This window comes from Heterocephalus glaber, unplaced genomic scaffold (genome assembly GCF_053883595.1).
Source record: "Heterocephalus glaber isolate CG9 unplaced genomic scaffold, H.glaber_assembly_v1.0 deba00001479, whole genome shotgun sequence".
NCBI lineage: Eukaryota > Metazoa > Chordata > Mammalia > Rodentia > Bathyergidae > Heterocephalus > Heterocephalus glaber.
This window is the reverse complement of record NW_028258316.1, coordinates 20,875,971-20,894,539: the sequence shown is the minus strand read 5'-3', so window position 1 is coordinate 20,894,539 and position 18,569 is coordinate 20,875,971. Positions and strand designations below refer to the sequence as shown.

General features: G+C 48.4%; 1 protein-coding gene and 1 long non-coding RNA gene across 18 annotated transcripts in view; one reads left to right on the top strand and one right to left on the bottom strand.

Moving 5' to 3' along the window:
• The window catches only part of Znf618 (zinc finger protein 618), a 177,259-nt gene that overhangs the window by 91,147 nt on the left and 67,543 nt on the right, over window positions 1-18,569 (top strand). For all 17 annotated transcript variants that reach the window (XM_087183334.1, XM_021262203.2, XM_021262202.2 and 14 more), the window contains exon 2: window positions 792-835. In XM_087183334.1, the coding sequence (XP_087039460.1) occupies window positions 792-835 (44 nt within the window). The remainder of the gene's footprint in view (window positions 1-791; window positions 836-18,569) is intronic.
• Window positions 1,995-5,716, bottom strand: LOC101696619 (uncharacterized). The gene is made up of 3 exons (XR_002396638.2): window positions 5,385-5,716; window positions 2,747-2,896; window positions 1,995-2,354 (listed from the first exon to the last, which is right to left on the bottom strand). It is a non-coding gene; the product is annotated as an uncharacterized LOC101696619 (long non-coding RNA).

Genomic DNA, 18,569 nt, shown 5'->3' with positions numbered 1-18,569 from the left:
TGTGCTTTAGATTTTCAGACCTGCATTACTCTACTGTGATTCCTCTTATTACACGAGTTTTGAGAGAGCGAGGGAGTGCATTTCAGCCACGGTGGTGGAGGCCATTGTTTGTCATCTTTGCCCTCCTTTGGCCCTGCATCCAGGTCTCCTTGAGCACTGGCCTGAGATTCAGGACTCCAGGTATTTGTCATTTGGTCCTCATGAGACTTCAGACATCTCCTTCTGTACCCAGAAGCCTTAGTCTCCTTATCTGAACCAGAATTTTATGATTTCTGAAAATTTCATTTGGTCAGCCCTATCTCTCCATCCTCCACCCCCAAATAAAAGAGATTAAGAACTGGCACTCTCTTGCCTTCCCCTATTCATAGGATTGGGGGGCGGTACAGAATATTTTAACATAATAGGATTTTTCCCCTCCAGTTGGTAGGAATAAATCTGCAGCTACTGTTTTATTGGAAATCCCAGCTGAAAATAAAAATGGTGCAATTCAATCTCAGATTTAACTGGTTACTTACTTTTCACAGAGTCCCCAAGGCTGTGTGGTTGCTAGGTTTGTGTTGGCAATGGGTGCTCGGCGGGATTTAAAGGGCCAAGCAAATGGGATGGGGAGTGTTCTGATTCTTCCTCATCACTTGGGACAGGTTTTTCCAGCCTGGAGGAGTTGGGCAGGGGCTGAGGGCCTGCTCACCCTCTGTCTGAGGCTGGTGTTCAGCAGCGACTGGTGGGGCGGCAGTAGGGAGAATCTCTGCCTTGAGCCTTGGCTGATGGAGGTGTTTGGGTTTCTTTTGCAGGCTGACGGAGCCAGTGCGGCTGGAAGGAAAAGCACCGCAAGCAGGTATGCCCCTCCATGCTATTGGCACCCCTCCCTATCTCTGATCTTTAGCTGCTACTGTGGTTCTTACCTCTCTCCTGGAAGGATGGATGATCAGACCCGAGGAACATCCACACTGCCCCCAGAGGATGTGAAGTTGTGAGCAGTACTTTCCATGTGCCCTCTGTGGCCATCTGTGACCATCTGTGACTAGAATCCAAGCGTGACTCATTCTTGCTCTGGTCTTTGGTCACTCACATTGGGTCAAGCTTAGGAACAAAGCCCAGGTTGGGGAGCCCCAGTGCTGTAGCATGAACTTCAGGGGAGCACGAACTCCTTTTAGTGTTGAATTCCTTGGCTGGAGGGTCAAGTCCAGAGCAGGATAGTGAGATACTCTGATGAGAGTTGGTGGGTTGGTCCCCACCCTGGAAGCTAACAGTAAATGGGAGAAGAATGATCCCCAAAGGTAAGTTGGACCAAAGGAGAGAGAAAGGGATACTAGACCAGCCCAAGATGGGGATGTCACTGCAGGTGTTCCAGGTGGGCACTTGGTAAATGTCAGCACTGATGCTACTGCTGCCTGTTGGGCAGAGCAGAGCTGAAGCAACCATGTGACCTTCATTTGGGGCACTGGAGCTAGGAAGAAGGCAAAGGACAACCAGGAGAGATGGCTCCTAGCTCAAGCATAAAACTCAGAATGAGCTCTGGGGTTACTTGCTGGACTTGAGGGTCAGATTGTGAAGGCCTAGAGAAGAGTCTGCCAGAGTAAAGAGTTTGCACATTAGTCCATAGCCCACAGAGTACCAGTTCCTTAAAATGTCAATAGACTTTGGAAGGGTTCTTTTTGTGGGCATATAAAATTGGAGGGCATAGGGCTGGGGATTTAGCTCAGTGGTTCCACTGCCTGCCTTGCAAGCGCAAGGTCCCGAGTTCAATCCCTGGTACCAAAAAAAAAAAAAAAAAAATCGGAGGGCTATAGGTTAAACAAAGTCAAACAATTTTCTTCGCCATGGGACTTTTCAGAGCCTTTTTTGTGCTAATATGCATGCCTGGGCACATCTAAGAAAGAGATGAGAACATCATATTTCTCAAACTTCACTAACCTTTGGATGTAGGAACCAGACCACGAGCTTGAACCTGACCAAGGAGTGATGAGGATGAAAAGTATAGACACAGAATCGGGTTAAAATGTGGAGGGCCAGGAGGCTCTTGTCCCCCTTCGACAGAGAGCCCTGAGTGGCTTACCTAGGTTTTATTTACTCAGACATGGGTACAAGCAATTAGAGTTACACAGGATTCATCTGCCTCCTACTCTCCATGGTGCTTGTCTGAATAAACAACAGGATCTCAGCTGTTTTTACTTTTCCTTGCAGCATGTCAAATGTTTACATGCCACCTTTTCTCTTAGTACTCACTGAGGGGGCCAGTTAGGCCTCAGTTTTCCTCTCTGGTCTCCCACATTTGGATACTTTTATTGAGCTTCATTCTATGAATGAGTGTTCCTTGGAGCACACTTGGAGAATCCATGGAGAGTGCTGAAGTTCTGTGGGCATAAGAATAATGTGTTTGGCTTTGTTTGCCAGGAAGAACACCCTGGCAGCCTTTTGCAGGGTGGATTGCAGATCATGACACACACAGTTCAGTGTGACCTGGAAATATTTTATGCCTTGCAGGTCTGAATGGCCTCTGACAGTTTCTCAACCACCAGGGTAGTATGAAAGCAACCATAGATAATACATAAATATGTACATAAATGGTAGTAGTTTGCTGACCCCTCCTAAATTGCCTGGAATACGTTTTTCTGTCTTCCTAGGTTAGTGCCCTTCATCTTGCAGGCCTCAATTCAGGTCCCCCCTTGGGGAAGCTTTCCCTGATCCCCTCACTCAAGGCACTGCCGGCCCAGCCCAAGACCCATGTCCTTCATAGCATACTTACACTCCTGAGTTATTCCTTTTGCTTGTGTGCCTTTTTTTGCTTCTGATCTTGGAGTGCTGGCTCTACAGGACAAGAACTGTGTCTGTCCTGTGCACCACCGTGGGCCTGGGCCTTAGTGGGCACTCACTGGATGCTGACGTGATGGATACACTGAAAGAAAGGAGAAGAAGAAGGGTGATGCAGGGACAGGGAATGTACGCTTAAATGGAGGGGCTGGAGCCCAAAAGGGTAAGACATTGTGGCTTGAATCTGTGAACATTGTGGTGATCCGTGGGGCGAGTGACTGTCCAGAGTGCTGTGTGCCCAGGACCCCTGCTGGTAGGTTTGGGTATGAACAGTGTGTGAGACTGTGGCCTCCAGAGCACTGGTAGTCCTTAAGGCTGCTTGCTGGTGCCGGGAAGTGTTCCTTGGATCAGAAGAAGTATTCACTAACTGTTGCTGAAATAAAATACCTTAGATACACAGTTTGAAGAAGGAAGGACTTATTCTGGCTCACAGTTTTAGTCCATGGTTGGCTGGCTCCGAAGCAGAGACAGCGTGACAGAAGGGTGTGGTGGAGGAGAGCTCATGGTGGCCAGACGTAGAGAGTCAGGGAAAGAGCCCAAGAGGAAGGGGCCAGGGATTTGATACAGTCCCAAGGTCACACCCCTGGGACTCAGTGCAGACACACCTCCTGGTTATCTCAAGCCAATCAAGTTGACAGTGAAGAGTAAGTATCACAGCAGTCAGGACTGGAAGGGGCCTGGAGTTTGTCTCATCTGCCCTCTCAGTATACATATAGGGAGAGTCCAGTTTTGGAGGAAAGGTCCTGCTCAGGGTCATATGAACAGTGAGTGGCCGTGTCAGGCCTGGAACCTGCTGTAGCTGAGTTTTCCCCCACACAGTGCTGCTGTGCAGAGCACAGGCCTAGCAAATCATGGCCTTCCACCCACGGTCCTCAGGAGCTGGCTGTGGCGGGCTCAGTGCTGTGTGCTGTGGACTCTAGTGGACCAGAAGCAAGTTCATTCATCCAGAAGACAAGTGAGTGGCTCTGTAGGCTCTGTTCAAAGTGCTGGGTCCACATCAGTGAACCAAGAGATGAAGCTCCATCCACCTCCATGACTCTGGGTCTTCACACTGAGCTACATCCCCAGTGGCCCTCCTCCTTTTAAATTTTGAGATAGGGTCTTGCTAAAATGCTTAGGCTGGGCTCAAACTTGTCATCCTCCTACCTCAGCCTCCCAGAGTGCTAGGATTACAGGCCTGTGTTACCATGCCTGGGCCCTCACATCCTCACTACAAGGATGTGGTCCTTGCCCTCACTGTCTAATGCATGAATTTCTCCCATGCCAGTGGATTGGTGTGAATTGTCAGAGGACAACCGGTGGGTTTTCCCACAGTTGTCATAGCTTCCTGAATCTATGAATTCAGTGCTCTCAGCCCATGGCTGCAGTCAGTGGGGGAAGAATGCAGAGATTCATTAGAGATGTCTGCCCATTCAGCAGAGGGGCAGGGTGGTTCCTGTGTAGTGTCTTTTTCTCTCTGTGACTAGCCTGGGATTTCTACCACATATTCTCTGTGGCCAAGCCCTGTGTTATTACCAGGGCTCTATAGCATACATTAGGAAGGGCCAGCCCAAACCTCTGGGTCATATGTGATTGAGATGTAAACACAGAATTCCTCTTTATAACAACTGCCATGTAGTCAGTGTCTCCCTGTCAGGCTCTGAGCTGCTTTGATGTATTTGTTTATTAATTGTGTGTAATCTCTCTAACAGCCTCATAAGGGAGGTGCTTGTATTATTCCACTTTATAGATGAGGGAGGGGAGGCACAGAGAGATCGACAGGCCTAAGACTGCCTCCTTGGAAGGAAGCTGTAGAACTGCTTGCCCAAGTATCCTTTGCCTGCTATGTGCACTTGCCTGCTGTACCCTCCTGCTTCTGGATGTGAAGTGTCTGGTTAACGTGAGTTCTAGGATCCTGGAATGGCCAGAGACTGTGTCAGAGCTTGGCAGCCCATCAGAGGGCAGGGACTCAGTAAGGTGATACTGATTCTGTGGCTAGAACCAACAGCATCCTGAAAGTTAACCCAGTGTGGCTGGAGAGTGACTTGATATTCTCATAAGTGAATGACACATTCAAGCACCAAGAGAACATTAGCAGTGGCCTTAGCTAGTACCACTGGTGACTTTGACCCTGGCCACATGGGGTTTAGGTCGGTGGCACTTGGTAGGGCATCAGAGCTCATTTAGTTCCTGTTTCCAATGGACTTAATCAAGGTCTTAAAGCTCCTTAAACTTAAAACCAGGCTAGAGTGCCGTGGGGAGGAATGACCGTGAAGGACCCCTGCCCTTCTGACAGGGCCTCTGCTCCCAGCCATGCCACAACGCACTGTTATTACACCAAGCTCTGCTTTCCTCCCCGTGCCTTCCTCTTGGCCCGGAACACACAATTTTGTTATTTCTCCAGAGGGCCTCTGGCTCAACCCCAAAACCAACAGCATGGGCTGCTAAGGAATTAGTGTTAAATTGAGGGGGACAAGAAGAGGTGGTGTTCCTGATCTTAAGAAACAACCGAATGTGGTTTGCTTTACTTCTCTGGAACCCAACCTGAGTCAGTTTTACAAGATAGTGATCCCACTCTTGAGGTTAACACTGACCTGGTGTGCAGGTTACAAATCACGGCGACAGCGGCGGCCAGACCTCACTTGCTCTAAGAGGCAGGGGACCTGCGGGACTTGAACTGTGGAAAACCTAAAGGAGATGCAGCTTTTGTACTCGGGTAAATGCAGTTGCAGGCTAGTTGCAGTGGAGAATTATGCCTTTCTTTTTGGCTGAAGGTTGTCATAGTGGAAGCACTACATAGATCACCTAGTCCAGCCCCTTGTTTTTGAGATCAGGAAGCAGGGATAGAAGGGGTCAAGTGGCTCACTGCTCCTGTGTATCCAGTTGCCTAACAAGTAAACAGGGTCTTTGAGCCAGGAGGTTGGGAGGAGACAAAGGTGAGATGGTGAAACCAAGTCTCATGCATTCACTCCACATATTGTTTCCCGAGTGCCTACCACGTGCTGGGCACTACCCTAGGTGCTGGGCCCACAGCACCGAGCAAAACAGAATTTCCTGCCCACATAGAGGTGGTGTTCTATGGGGAGTGGGTCAGATATGGCAAATACCTAAACTAGTAGCTCTTCAGATGGCACAGTGCTGTGGAAAAAGCAGAGAGGGAGATCGGGAGACCTGGAGCAGGTATTTCTTTTTTAATGTGGGTAGTCAGGCAAGACATCGCTGAGAATGTGACCTGAAGGAGATGAGGGACAGAGCCAGGTAGTCATTGAGGAAGATGCATTCCAGGCAGAGACAACAACAGGTGCAAAGGCCCTGGGGCCAGAGTGTGAACATGCATTAGAGCAACAGGAACAGGCCAGCGGGGTTACTTAGGCCCTTGGAGATAGTTGTGTGGACTTTGGCCATGACTGTAAGATCAGGAGCCACTGGGAATTTTGAGCAGGGAGGTGACATGGTATGTTTTAGTTTTAAAAGGATCATTCTGGCTGCCAAGAGGAGAATAAACAGCAGGGGGCAAGATATTACAAGAGATGTTCCCGAGGGTTCATGACAGACAGGCCCTTAGAAAGTACTTTTAAAGGTGAGTTGCTGAAGGGCTGCTTACTTCCAGGCCAGAAGACGTACAGCCTCCTGCCCCAGAGCGGGGCAGCCTAACCCCCCTGGTGCACCACTCTCCATGACCCCTGCACTTCCCACTGTGCCTTTGGGCACCATCTTTACTCTCTCTCTCTAGTAGTAATGAAGGCCAGGCAATACCCACTGCCTGGTTCTGTGACCTTGGGCTGGTCGCCTAACCTCCTTCTGTTCCAGAGCTCTCATCTGTGAAATGGGCATTGTGTTAGTTGTACCTTCTCAGTATTGTCGTTGAGGTTTCAGTAATGGTGTGTATACCCTTAGCACAATGCCTGGACCATGGTAGGTGTTTTGTACACATTTATTTTTATTTTTGTCGCCATCGTGTTGTCTGAATTCCAGTTCTTAGGAGAAGTTAATAGCGGTGACAGCTGCTTTATTGATGAGTGTCTAGTTACTTTTCTCATTGCTGAGACAAAATAGCCTATACCCATAGTTAAAAGAGGGAAGGTTTCTTGTAGCTCACAGTTTGTAGAGGTTTCATTTCATGGTTGGCTGGCTCCAAGGCAGGGTGGAATGGCGCAGCAGGCAGGAAGCAGGCAGCAAGCAACAAGGAACAACGGGAGCCCTCTTTCTGTCTTTTATATTTTATCCAATTTACCTGCCCTTAACAGGGGTAGCACTCACACCCTTAATCCCAGCATCACATCCTTGATCCCAGCATCACCCACCCTCTGAAAAACCTCACCCTATGACCACATGAGGTTTGGGGGACATCCAGATACAAGCCATAACGGGGCCTGCACAGTGAACAGGGTGGGGGCGGAGTTCGTGTTTGTGGCGCTCCCCCCAGGATCTAGTCACTCTGCCTTGCACTTTACACATACCTCGTTTGCTGCTCCCACCAGCCCTGTGAGGTAGTGACAGGTATCCTTTGTCTCCAGAAGCAACTGATGATAAACTCGCTGGAGGTCACCTAAACAGTGAATGACTTTGGATCTAGGTGAGCCTTATCCTTAAGCCAAGGTCTTTCACCAGTGGACCATTTAATCCTAACCATGTGTATAAGGCTGCATAATTCTTCAAATAATGTCTTCTTGCTGAGTGTTTTGGTTTCAGCAGCCAAATAAAAGTTCTCCTAAACAAATTGCATTTGCACAAAATTTCATAGTAACTGTCTGCCCAGCACTAGTCAGTGGACAGTTACGGCATTAGCAGAGTGAATTATTTGAGAATGGTATATTTTCTCCAGGAGACATCTTCATCTTAACTCTAGGCATCTGTTCCTATTGGTGGAACTCAGATTTGATGCCCAGAAAGGGCCATTCTCACCCTACCAAACTTCGGGCAAAGGTTGTTCACAAAACCATAAACTGCAGTTGCCTCTTGGGGCTCATATGCTTATTCTAAAGAGGCCAGTTACTTGGTGGGCAAAGTTCACTGTACTTAATCAACTACCGTTAAAGCTAGACTCTGTAAACAGGGAAGATTCTGGAAAATTCAGAGGCAGCTTTAGGCTTGACCTCTGGCGACAGCTGTGCAAATGAAGCCACCACTCAGGTACATCAGAGTCCACAAGGTCATTTTTACCAAAGGGCATTTGAGAGTGGCCCTGGAAAGGGAATTGAGTGGAGTCCATAGGGACCCTCTGCTCGGCCCAGCCATGCAGTACAAGTGCTCTTTGTCCCCTGTGAGCAAGTTAAACTCTTCTGGTGAACCCGGGGTTATCAGTTCAGAGCACACAGAATCTGTCCTTGTCCTGAAGAAGCACAGGCTTGAGTGGTCACTGGGAGGGCTGGCCATTTGCTTCTTGGGCCCTCATGACAAAGGCCTTGATCTGAGAAGTTCATGCTGTAACTTCCTGCGACCTCACCATCTGTCTGGCCCTAGTAATGGGAGAGAAAGTCTGACACTCGTCTTGCACTTCCTGCCGCTCTATTTGGAGCGTGACTGGGAAGGTGGGATGCCCCGCGCCCTCCCGCATCCTTCCCGCCTGCCTCTCTGGCAGTGAACCTGGCTGTGGTGTGTCGCCAGTCCTCTTCTCAGCCACGCCTGTCACTCCTTTCGCTCTCATGCAGGCTGAAAATTCTTCTACCTTCATATATGAAGAACTCCATCAGTGGCTTGAGAGCTCATCTTTTTCATAGTTTGACCAAATTTCTCCCCTTTAGTCTGGGGGGTGTTTTGTAGAGATGGGAAAAAAGAACCACCATTTACTTGATCCCTGCTAGGTACAGCTGTCCCTTGGTGTTTGCATGGGTTTGTGTCCAGGTCCCCACTGGATACTGACTCTGAGGAGGCTTAAATCCCTTGTATCAAATGTCACATAATGTGTGCACAGCTTTCCATATACTGGGAATCATCTCCGAGTTACTTATAATACTGACATAGTGTAAATGCTATATAAATGGTTATTCTACTGCATTGTTCAGGGAATCATGATAAGAAAAAAGTCTGTCTGTGTTCAATACAGATGCAGTTTTTCTTCTGAAGATTTTCGATCTGTAGATGGTTGAGTCTATAGATGTGGAGAGCCGACTGTGTATGGTGCCATACTCGGTACCAGATGTGCATCTGTGTTAATCTTCTGAACTAACCTTAGTGGTTAGTTTTAGCATCTCTGATTTACACATGAATCGAAGATTTGGGCAGGTTAGGAGACCTGGCAACAAATCCTACATCAAGTTCCTTGTCCCCAAGCCACTTGTGAGGCTGGACTGTGGGTGAGGGAAGCTTGGGCTGGGTGTCCCTGTGGAGTGCCGTGGTCAGAGCTGCTGGGCATCACACGTCATGGTGTGTTGCACACTGGGAGGACTGGGAGGTGGAGGGGAGGCCAGTTGTAGTGGCAGGAGGATGAAGCACATGGCAGGGACTGCAGACTATCTGCTAGTGGCATGGGTGGGGTGGGGCTGGAGCAGCAGTTACTCAGGAGCTTCTTCACTCTGGCATTCCTAGGAGGAGCTAGACATCAGACAATGGAAAGGGACAGGTGCTAAATGACAGCCTCAGCAGGAAATAAGGTTGGTGGGCAGAATGATGTGCGGATCCTGTTTATATGTCCAGCTTGAAGATGTTGGGACAGCCTCCCTCTTTCGTTGTGGAGCTCCCTGTCCTCTGGGGTCTGAATGGGACCCGTGTGTGCCCTAGAGGGTCTCTGCCCTGGAGAGACCGTGGGCATGGGCCCCTCGTGACCTCCATCCCCCCACCACCTGGGTCTACAAGGTGGACAGATGAGTGAGTGAGGGCCAGTGGGGAGCTTTGCAGAGAACAGTGCTAATGGATCAAAATTATGCCACTGCCAGACCCCTGGAAAACGAAGGCTGGGTGTCTGTTTAAAATGCTGTTAACGCTAATTCCTTTTAATGTCCAACCTCCTAGGTGCCACAGGACCCATGAAAGAAGGTCCTGGCTTTAATCGAAGAGCCCCACCTAGCTGAAATTTGGAGTTTGTCATTTTATGTGTTGCCAGGTCTCACTTTTCTCCACTTTAAGTTTCAATTAGCCAGGGAATTTACTCTTAATATTTAAGTCTTAATGCCATCTTTCTGAACTGCAGTACTACCCAGCATTGTGGCTGACTGACACAGTGCATTGAAGAAAATTAAGTGCCTAAGAATTATCTCAAACTAATGATATATTAATGCATTGTAGGTTATTTTGAGTTTCTAGACTGTTTAGAGTTGTTTAATAGGTTAATAGTTTTAATTTATTTAATCTTTTCTGCTTGACTATTTATTAAAATATATCAGTGATACATGACAGAACAAGAAGCACAGACAATTTGAGGGTTATTAAGGGACAGGTGGTGGCGTGAGGATTTGAAACTTGGGCGACGTAGTCAGGACAGACCCAGGCCCAATCCCAGTACTTCCAGTCTGAGATTTCACTCTAGATCCTCTTCCTCAGCTCTGCCAGGATAGTATTGAAGCTGCCACCATTGCTTCCATTGTGATTTCTGTCCTTGTCAGAGCAAACAGGAGGCTCTTCTTACCTAGAGGACATGCCAGAGCACCCTAGCCCTTTGAGCACATGGCAGGGAGAGCTGGAGGTAACCAGTGGGCACTGAGCCCATGCACTTTTCTCTGTGGAAGAGATAGAGCCCTCTGTTCCTGACTTGCTACTTGTTAGTATCCCGTATATGCCAGTCCTGTCTGGATGCTAAGGAGACAGAGGAGCACCAGCCCCGTTTCTTGGAGTACTTGGTGTTTAGTCATATTTGTTCATTCATGTAATAGGTATGTTTGTTTTTTTCAGAAGAGAAAGCAAAAATTATCCAACTGGTTAAAAGCCCAGGCTCTGGAGTCAGGCAGATCTGGGAGAATCCTGCTTCTGTCATTGGGCAGCTATTTTTCCAATCCTTGCCTTTCTTACTGTAAAATGAAAACTGCCTACAGTGTAAGGCATCATGTAGAACAATGAGGAGGTGCCTATACAACATGCAGTGCTGCACCTGACATGTCGCGAATACTTGATACATCAGAGTACCCGTCACTGTGCTCCATGTTATTTCTGCTGTTTGCAGCATCCCCACATCAACACCAGCCTCACCGCTACCTCATACCCTGACACGTTTAAATCTGGTCATCTTCTGATAGTAGTGTTCAGCAAACCTTGGAAGACGCCTGGCAGAGAGTAGGGTGGCCAGGCACAAGGCTGCTGAAGCAGTGGGGCATGGGGCAAAGCCCTGGCCTCTGGAGGTCTCCCAATCATGAGAAGTCCCTGGGGGAAGGGGAGAATTTGGAGCAGGGCCCATTAAAAGTGGGAGCAGCATTTCTAGAACCTCTAGGGTGACAGCCAGAGGGACAGCCAGCCCATCCCCTGAGCACCTGAGACTGTGCTAATCAGTGCTCATCCTGGTGACCCTGAGTTCTCAAGACAGGATGGTAGGGTATGACCAGGCTCCACTCTCTTGGCATTTCAGAAGGTAGGGAGACTATGTTATGTTTAGGAAAGTCTTCAGCAGAAAGGATGAGACTTTGACACTCAAGGAATAAACTTCACTTATTCAGAGTCAGCTTCCATGAAATACCTCCACCCATGTTATGCTGGGGATCAGACGAAGGTAACACCACCCTGTTCCGTTCACTAAAGTGGTGGAATCATTGACGGTAAAGGTGCTGGTGAGGGACTGACTGCAGAGAGGGTATCACATGGTGCCAGCATTGACCTTCCCTGGCTTACTTGGTAAACAGGCTCTTATTGACCGTCTGGCACATGCCACTGCTCTGGAGGCAGTAAAGAACAAGATCAAGCCCTGCTCTCTTGTAGCCCACATTCTAGACAAGGAAACAGATGATAAAATGAACAGAGAGTTAACAGCGGATGTTGGCTGGGTAAATATTGAGGAGCCACAAATGGCCCAGGAGGGACCTCACCTGGTTTATTATAATAGCATCTCTTTGGCTGCTGGTTCAATGTAGATTTCAGATCAGCGGGAGTGGGGGCTGGATGGGGTGGGGTGGTGTGGGTGGGGAAGAGAAAGAGAGACAGACAGACAGACTGACTCTGACTCTGGACTGGATTGCAGGAGAAAGGGGAAGGTGGCATGAACCAGCTGGTGGCTTGGGGTAGTTAAAAAGGGTCCGGTGTTCTGGACATTTTTATAGGTGGAGTTGATAGGATTTGCTGGTAGGTTCATTAATAGGGGCTGAGAGAGAGGAAAGGGTCATTGAGTCTGATGTAAGGAACTAGAAGGATAGAACTACTATTACCCAAAGCAGAGAAGGCTGTGGTTATCTGATCATGGATCTTAGACTACAAGTTTTGGTAGAAAGAGCATTAGGCTGAGAGGCAGAACTGTTTTCCTGGTGTGTGTGTTGGGGGGATAGCAGTTGCTCTGTTTCGGACATGTTAAATGTCAGGTACCAATTAGGCATCCCAGGAGGAGTTCTCAAGTACATGTTGTGTGTGCAGGTTTAGGGTTCATGGGACAGCTCCAAGCTGAAGGTATAATCTGAGATTCATCATCACATAACTAATACTTATAAAGTAAGTGAGTGCTTTCACCATATCTCTAAGAGGGTCATGGGGGATAAACATAGAACAGGTTACAGAACTGATCCTTGGGCCGTGTCAAGCGAGAAGGATTGGGAGATGAAGAGGCTTCAGCACAAGGCAAGGAGTGGCGGTGAGGTGGGAGGCCCCCAGGTGACTGTAGAGCAGAGTGAGGGAAGAGTTGGTTGGAGGAGGGAGGGGGCCTCTGTCAGAGGCTGCTGATAGAGGATGCATCAGATGAAAGCTGAGAAAGAACCACTGATTCAGCAGCATCACAGGAGACCTCAGAGGAGCAGCTCTGAAGATGCAGTAGAGCAGCAGCCTCAACAGACTTAAGAAAAATTGCCAAGGAGAGGGCCACCAACATCTAAAAGTAGTAGTGATCCTTTGCACTTTGATAATTGGTGCCTGGTAGATGGGTAAAGTTGGAAGATTTGGTCAGTGGGGAGCTTGTACAGCAGGGTAATCATGGACCCTAGAGTTGTGACAGGAGGTGGATTAATTCATCTCATATCTCATGCATCCACGCATTCTTGGAGAGTGTATTTAAACTCAGCTTGAGACTAGTTAACTCTCATTCTAAAGGAGAAGAGTCTTTTAATAAAGTTTTATTGTAGAAGGAGTTAAGCAAGGTGTTACTGCATAGCATGATAAAAGATTTTTTTTCCCCATTCTTAACATCATTTGAGGTGGGTGAGGCACCAGAGTAAAGGTTTCCTTTGGAGAAAGCGAACTCGTCCACAAGCTGAGTCTGGGGGCTTAGATGGATGTGCAGGGAGATGCACACCCCAGCTGGGTAAAGATCTGGTCTCTATAAAGGCTTTAGACATCTCAGATTCCAGCTTGCTCATTGTGTAGATGGGAAAACTCAGTTCCAGGAGCCAAGTGTGGTGGTGCACACCTCTTCTCTCTGTTACTTGGAGGATCATTTGAGCCCAGATGTTTGAGACCAGCCTGGGCAACACTACAAGATCCAGTCCCAAGAGGAAACAAAATTTTAAAAACAGCACCAGGCAGGATGACTGAAGGAATCAGCAGCAGAAGCAGGACTGAAGTCCAGGATGCTGAGGACTTTTCATATTTACTGTAACTTGGTAGAGCTTCTGGTGTCAGGGTTTTGGTGGGACAATGCAGAAATTGTGCCGAGAAACAACATTGACTCTTGGGGACCTAGTATCTCCTGGGACTCTTACTCCAGCTTGCCTGGAAATGGCAGGTCCTTGGTGCTCAGATCCACCGCTAAGTTTCCTGGTTGTACTCTCTTAGGCTGCAGGGCTTAGTGGTAACAGAATAAAAGCCAGAAGGATGTTTTTCAGACTCAATTCATCATTCAGATTGTGACCTTGGACATGCCATTCATCTGTCCTGTGTATTGAGCGGCTGCTGTGTGCTGGGCATTGTGCTATGCCTGGGAATGTGGAAGTGAACAAGCAGATATGGATCCGATCTTTGCTTCGGTTTCCCCATCTGGCCCTAGGGCTCTTGTGAACTCCAGGTGGGATGAGTGGGTATGAATGCTCGAACTGTCAGGTAAGCCTCAGAGGAAGAGGCTTACCTCTGCAACCTCCCTGGCACAGTCTTGGGGCACAGTGTATGGGCCAGACACAGTGTGAGGGATGAATAAGAACAAAGTGAATGAAAACTGGAGCTAGTGGAGAGCTGTGTTTTATAAGCTTAACTGCTTTGGAGCCATTTCTTTAAATTTAGTCTTACATATCAGTTGCCTGTGGCCATGATAACCAACTACAGTAGTTTCCCCTTGTCTACAGTTTTGCTTCTGTGGTTCCAAAATTACAGTCCAAAAGAATTAAAGTAGAAAATTCAAGAAATAAACAATATGTAAGTCTTAAATTACTTGCTATTCTGAGAGGCGTGATGAAATCCTATGCAGTCCTGCTCCATTCTGCTCAGGACCTGAATCATACTTTTCATCAAGGCTATCCATGCCATATATGCTGCCTACCTGCTAGTCACTTAGTAGCTGTCTTGGTTATTAGGGCCACTGTCTCAGTATCACAGTGCTTGTGTTTATATTTTGTTTTTCTTTAACAAAGGCCTCAAGTGCAAGAGTAGCGATGCAAAAGAGGCACCAGGGTATAAAACATGAAAGTACAAATTAGTCTAGTGATGTGTATGTTGAAGAACACAGAAGAAAAAATATATATAAATAAGGCTTGATATTATCCACAGTTTCAGGCATCTGCTAGGGGATCTTGGAAGGCCTCCCCTATAGATAGAAGGGGTCTCTTGTGCCACACAGACTGGGTAGCTTTAAGTCAACAAGAATTTATTTTCTCATGGCCTGAAGTCCAAAGGTGTGGCATGATTGTACTCCCTCTGGAGGCCTTTGGGAAAATTACACCCTGCTTCTGGTAGCTGACAGCATTCCTTGTCTTGTGGCCATACTGCTCCGGTCACGTAGCCACAGCTTGTTCTCTGTGACTTCTCCTCTTCTGTCTGTCACAAGTTTCCCAGTGTCTTACAGTGTCATTTGTTATTGCCTGGAGGGCCCACCCGGGTAATCCAAGATGAGCTCAGTTCCAGCATCTTTAATTAATTACATCTACAAGGACCCTTTTTCCAAATAAGGTCACATTGACAGATTCTGGAATTAGGGCATGAACATATCTTTTACCCTACCACAGGGAGGAAGAAGCCCAGATGCAAATATGTCAGGAAAAAAGAAAAGCTGTGCATATTGAAAGTCAAGGCAATGGGATCTTAGAGCTTAGCGCCTTGTGGGCACTCCTGAGCCATTCCCATGGGGACCCCTAGGCCTTCAAGGAACACACTTTGAGAAGCATTACCTAAGAGAAAGGCCAGGGCTCTCAGGGATTCCGTGGGCAGAGACCCCTCTGGTCTTGGCTTCTCTCCTGGCAGCCGGGCACAAGCAGTAACCAGTGACCACAGACAGCAGATACTCACTGAAAAATACTCTTTAGTGCCCAACTTTGGATTTTATGTTGAAGTGTGACTTGGTTTAAATATAAAATTCATAGCATATCTTGAGCAACTATTTTGTAGTTATCTATATATAAATCTATTTTACAGCGACACAAATAGAATAGATTATGGAGTGTCAGCATGTAGATAGATTCCGAGTGCTTTTTCACTAATATACCTAATGATTCGTGCTGAGAATATCCAAGGACTCCACTGTACATTTAAATGGATATAATTAAAATAATGAGCTCTATTTTAAAAAATGATATGTGAAAAAAATTTTTAAAGAAGTTAGAAGGAGCTGCACCACTAATTCAAAGTGATATAAGTACTTCTGCAATTCCATTGTTATTAGGACACCTAATTAAATGCAAAGCATCCGAGAAAAGCAGTGTTGGGCTTGTAAATCTAAAGTGCCAAAGTCAGGGGAAGAGAGGGAAGTTGCCTGTGTCCTTGGTGCCGTGAAGCCTCAGTGCATCACTGTTAAAGGACTGCATGGCTGTGTGCTCTCCTGCCTGTGGGTGCAAGGGGGCAGCTCCCATGACTTCCGTCCTTCATGGGCTGAGCCAGGGGTCTGACTGGTCACAGAGCTGCAGCTGTATTACACAGCATGGGCTCTGATTGCTTGGGGTGCAGGGTGTAGGCAGAAGAACTGGGGGGAGTCTGCCTTCCCATAGGAGGAGGCCATTTCCCTGCACCTCTCCCCCACCCTGGGTGACTTGAGGCCGGTAGTTCAGTGAAAGGACAAAGGATGGTTTTGCTCAAGTCCCAGCTTTGCTGCATCCCTGTGTCTTAAGAGGAGAGGGCTCTTTTGTGATACATTTGTTCCCAGCTCTGTGGCACGTGTATGACTGTCCATTCTGCAAAGTACCTCTGTCCCAGTGGGCCCTCGGGAGTCACAGCAGGCTTAAGTCCCATTTCCCACTTCCCAGGAGACTGGTCATTAGGCAAGTACAGCATATTTGGAGCACCTACTCTGTGCCCCCTGAATGCCAGGACTATGGCAGTACACAAGACTGCCCCACCCACCATCAGGGTATATATGATTTGGTCAGTCACAGATAGGCTATTTTCAAATGACAGCCAGGGCCACAAAGGAAAAAAATGAGGTGAGAAGCTAGAAGCTGCACCCAGGTGGTCAGCAAGGGGTTGGGTACACCAAGGTGAATCATTAGCATGCTGTGCAAGGACGACTGGGAGAGCCACTTTTGCAAGGTGATGTGACATTCAGGGAGGGCATCAGACTCTTGACTCCAGCAAGCTGGAAGGCTTCCCAGAGGAGAGGAGGACGTCACGAACCCTTGTCCTTATAATGACAGCTGCCATCTGTAGAAATCACTCTCTGTCTCCCACCCCCTGGCTGGGCTCCTCGTGGGCATCATCCTTGCCAGCTGTAACAGATGAAGAAACTGAGCCTCAGAGAGGGGTCTTCTGCCCAAGGTCTCAGCGTATCAGGTGGACAGGTGAGTTACACCCAGCTGTCCGACTCCACAGCTCCTCCCTGCCCAGCAGGTGTTATGATGCTGTGAAGACCTGGGGAGTGGGAAAGGGCATCAGTCTGTCTCAGAACATCAGCAGTGACAAAAGCAGGGGCAATGGTGTTCTGGCTGGGAAGCCTTTCTGTCCCTGCCTGTCCTGTCTTTTTGCCCAGCAAGCCTCAAGGCAGGTAAGACTGGCTGGTCATTAGCACCACATGGACTCAGCCAGTGAATAGAACCCCGTGTCTCTTTCATGTTAATAAACGGGATTTGCCACCATCAGTGGCAGTGGATTTGCCACCATCAGTTTCCATTAGTGTGATCATCTCTACTCCATGAGCAACTGTAAGCAAGGTCCTTGCTTCTTCCCAGGCTGCTGTCCCACTACTCAACGTGGTAGAGCTGGGATATGAACCCCCATCAATGTAATATGGGCTACACACTCAGGTCTGTGCCGTGTAAGCTCCTTCCCTCAAATACCCTGCTCAATCTCTGTATTAGTCCATTTTCTGTTGCTGTAACAAAATATCTGAGGGTGGATACTTTATAAAGGAAAGAAGCTTCTTTAGCTCACAGTTCTCCAGGTTTAAGGGCATGGCACCAGCATGGGCTGGCTCTGGTCAGCCCTTGTGGCAGATGGTGGCCCAGTTGTAAGAGGGAGAGATCACATGGCAAGATGGGAAGCCAGAACAGTTGAGGGGTCAGGCTCACTCTAAAACAATCTGCTCTCATGAGACCAATGTTCATCCTTTGATGGCCACACCCTTGTGCTGTAATCACCTCTCGTGTCACCACACTGGGGACTGCGCTTGGGAGATACACTCGCACTGTGGCCCTCCTCTCCCCTATTCCCCCAGAAAAGAAGAGACACCAATAGAAGGTCTCCGCAGGGGGAGACAGGGGCCACTGTCAGGGGTCCTTCTGGACGTCACAGCACTGTGACAAAGGTACCATGTTTGTCCCCTGTGTGGATGTGAAGACCGAGGCTTGGCCGGGCAGAGGCACCTATGCAGGAACCCACAGTCTGAGGATAGTAGTTGCAAGATTTGCCTCTGGGATGATCCATCTTCAAGCTGGGGACTCTTTCTGTCTCACTTCATGGTCCCTCACTCCCACCAGGCCACTGCCGGCCTCTGCCCAGTGTCTCCATTGACCAGGGCTGTCCCAAGCTGGGCTTCCTTTCTGTTAGCAGGCAGGCTCTCTATCCTCTCCAGAACACACCTCTGCCTGTGACTTCTTAAGAATTTCGAGGCTTCCTTGCCCTTTGCCAACCCTGCAGCCAGGTGGGGCCATGTTCCCCTCCCCAAGGGCTCTGGCTCAGATGTACCCCCTGTAGGCAGCTAGAAAGCCAGGGAGCCACCTGTCCTCGTGTGCCCCATCCCCCCACCCCAGCACCTTGGTTTGACTGCTCCAGATGTGGAATGCCAGGAGAGGGTGACATGAGGGCTGCCAGGGCAGCTGAGGGGGCTTCCTTTTGCAGGGCCTTCGCAGTCCAGGTGCCTTGTGGCTGGGCACCAGGATGCCTGCATCAGGCCCTGACCTCACTTATTTGAACATTTATTCTGTCTCTCAGTGCCTCAGTTTCCTGGACTGTAAATGGAGATAAGCCAGGACTCACCGCCAGGGCTGTGGCTGAGAATGATAGGAATTCTTGTGTTATGGCAGTGTCCAGTACATAGGAAGCCCAATTTAAGTTTCTTAAATAATAAAGGAAATGACTTCTTAGTAAATTGAATCATCCAGTAGAGAAGGGCCAAGGCCCACATGGTGTCTGGTGGCCCCAATGTGGCA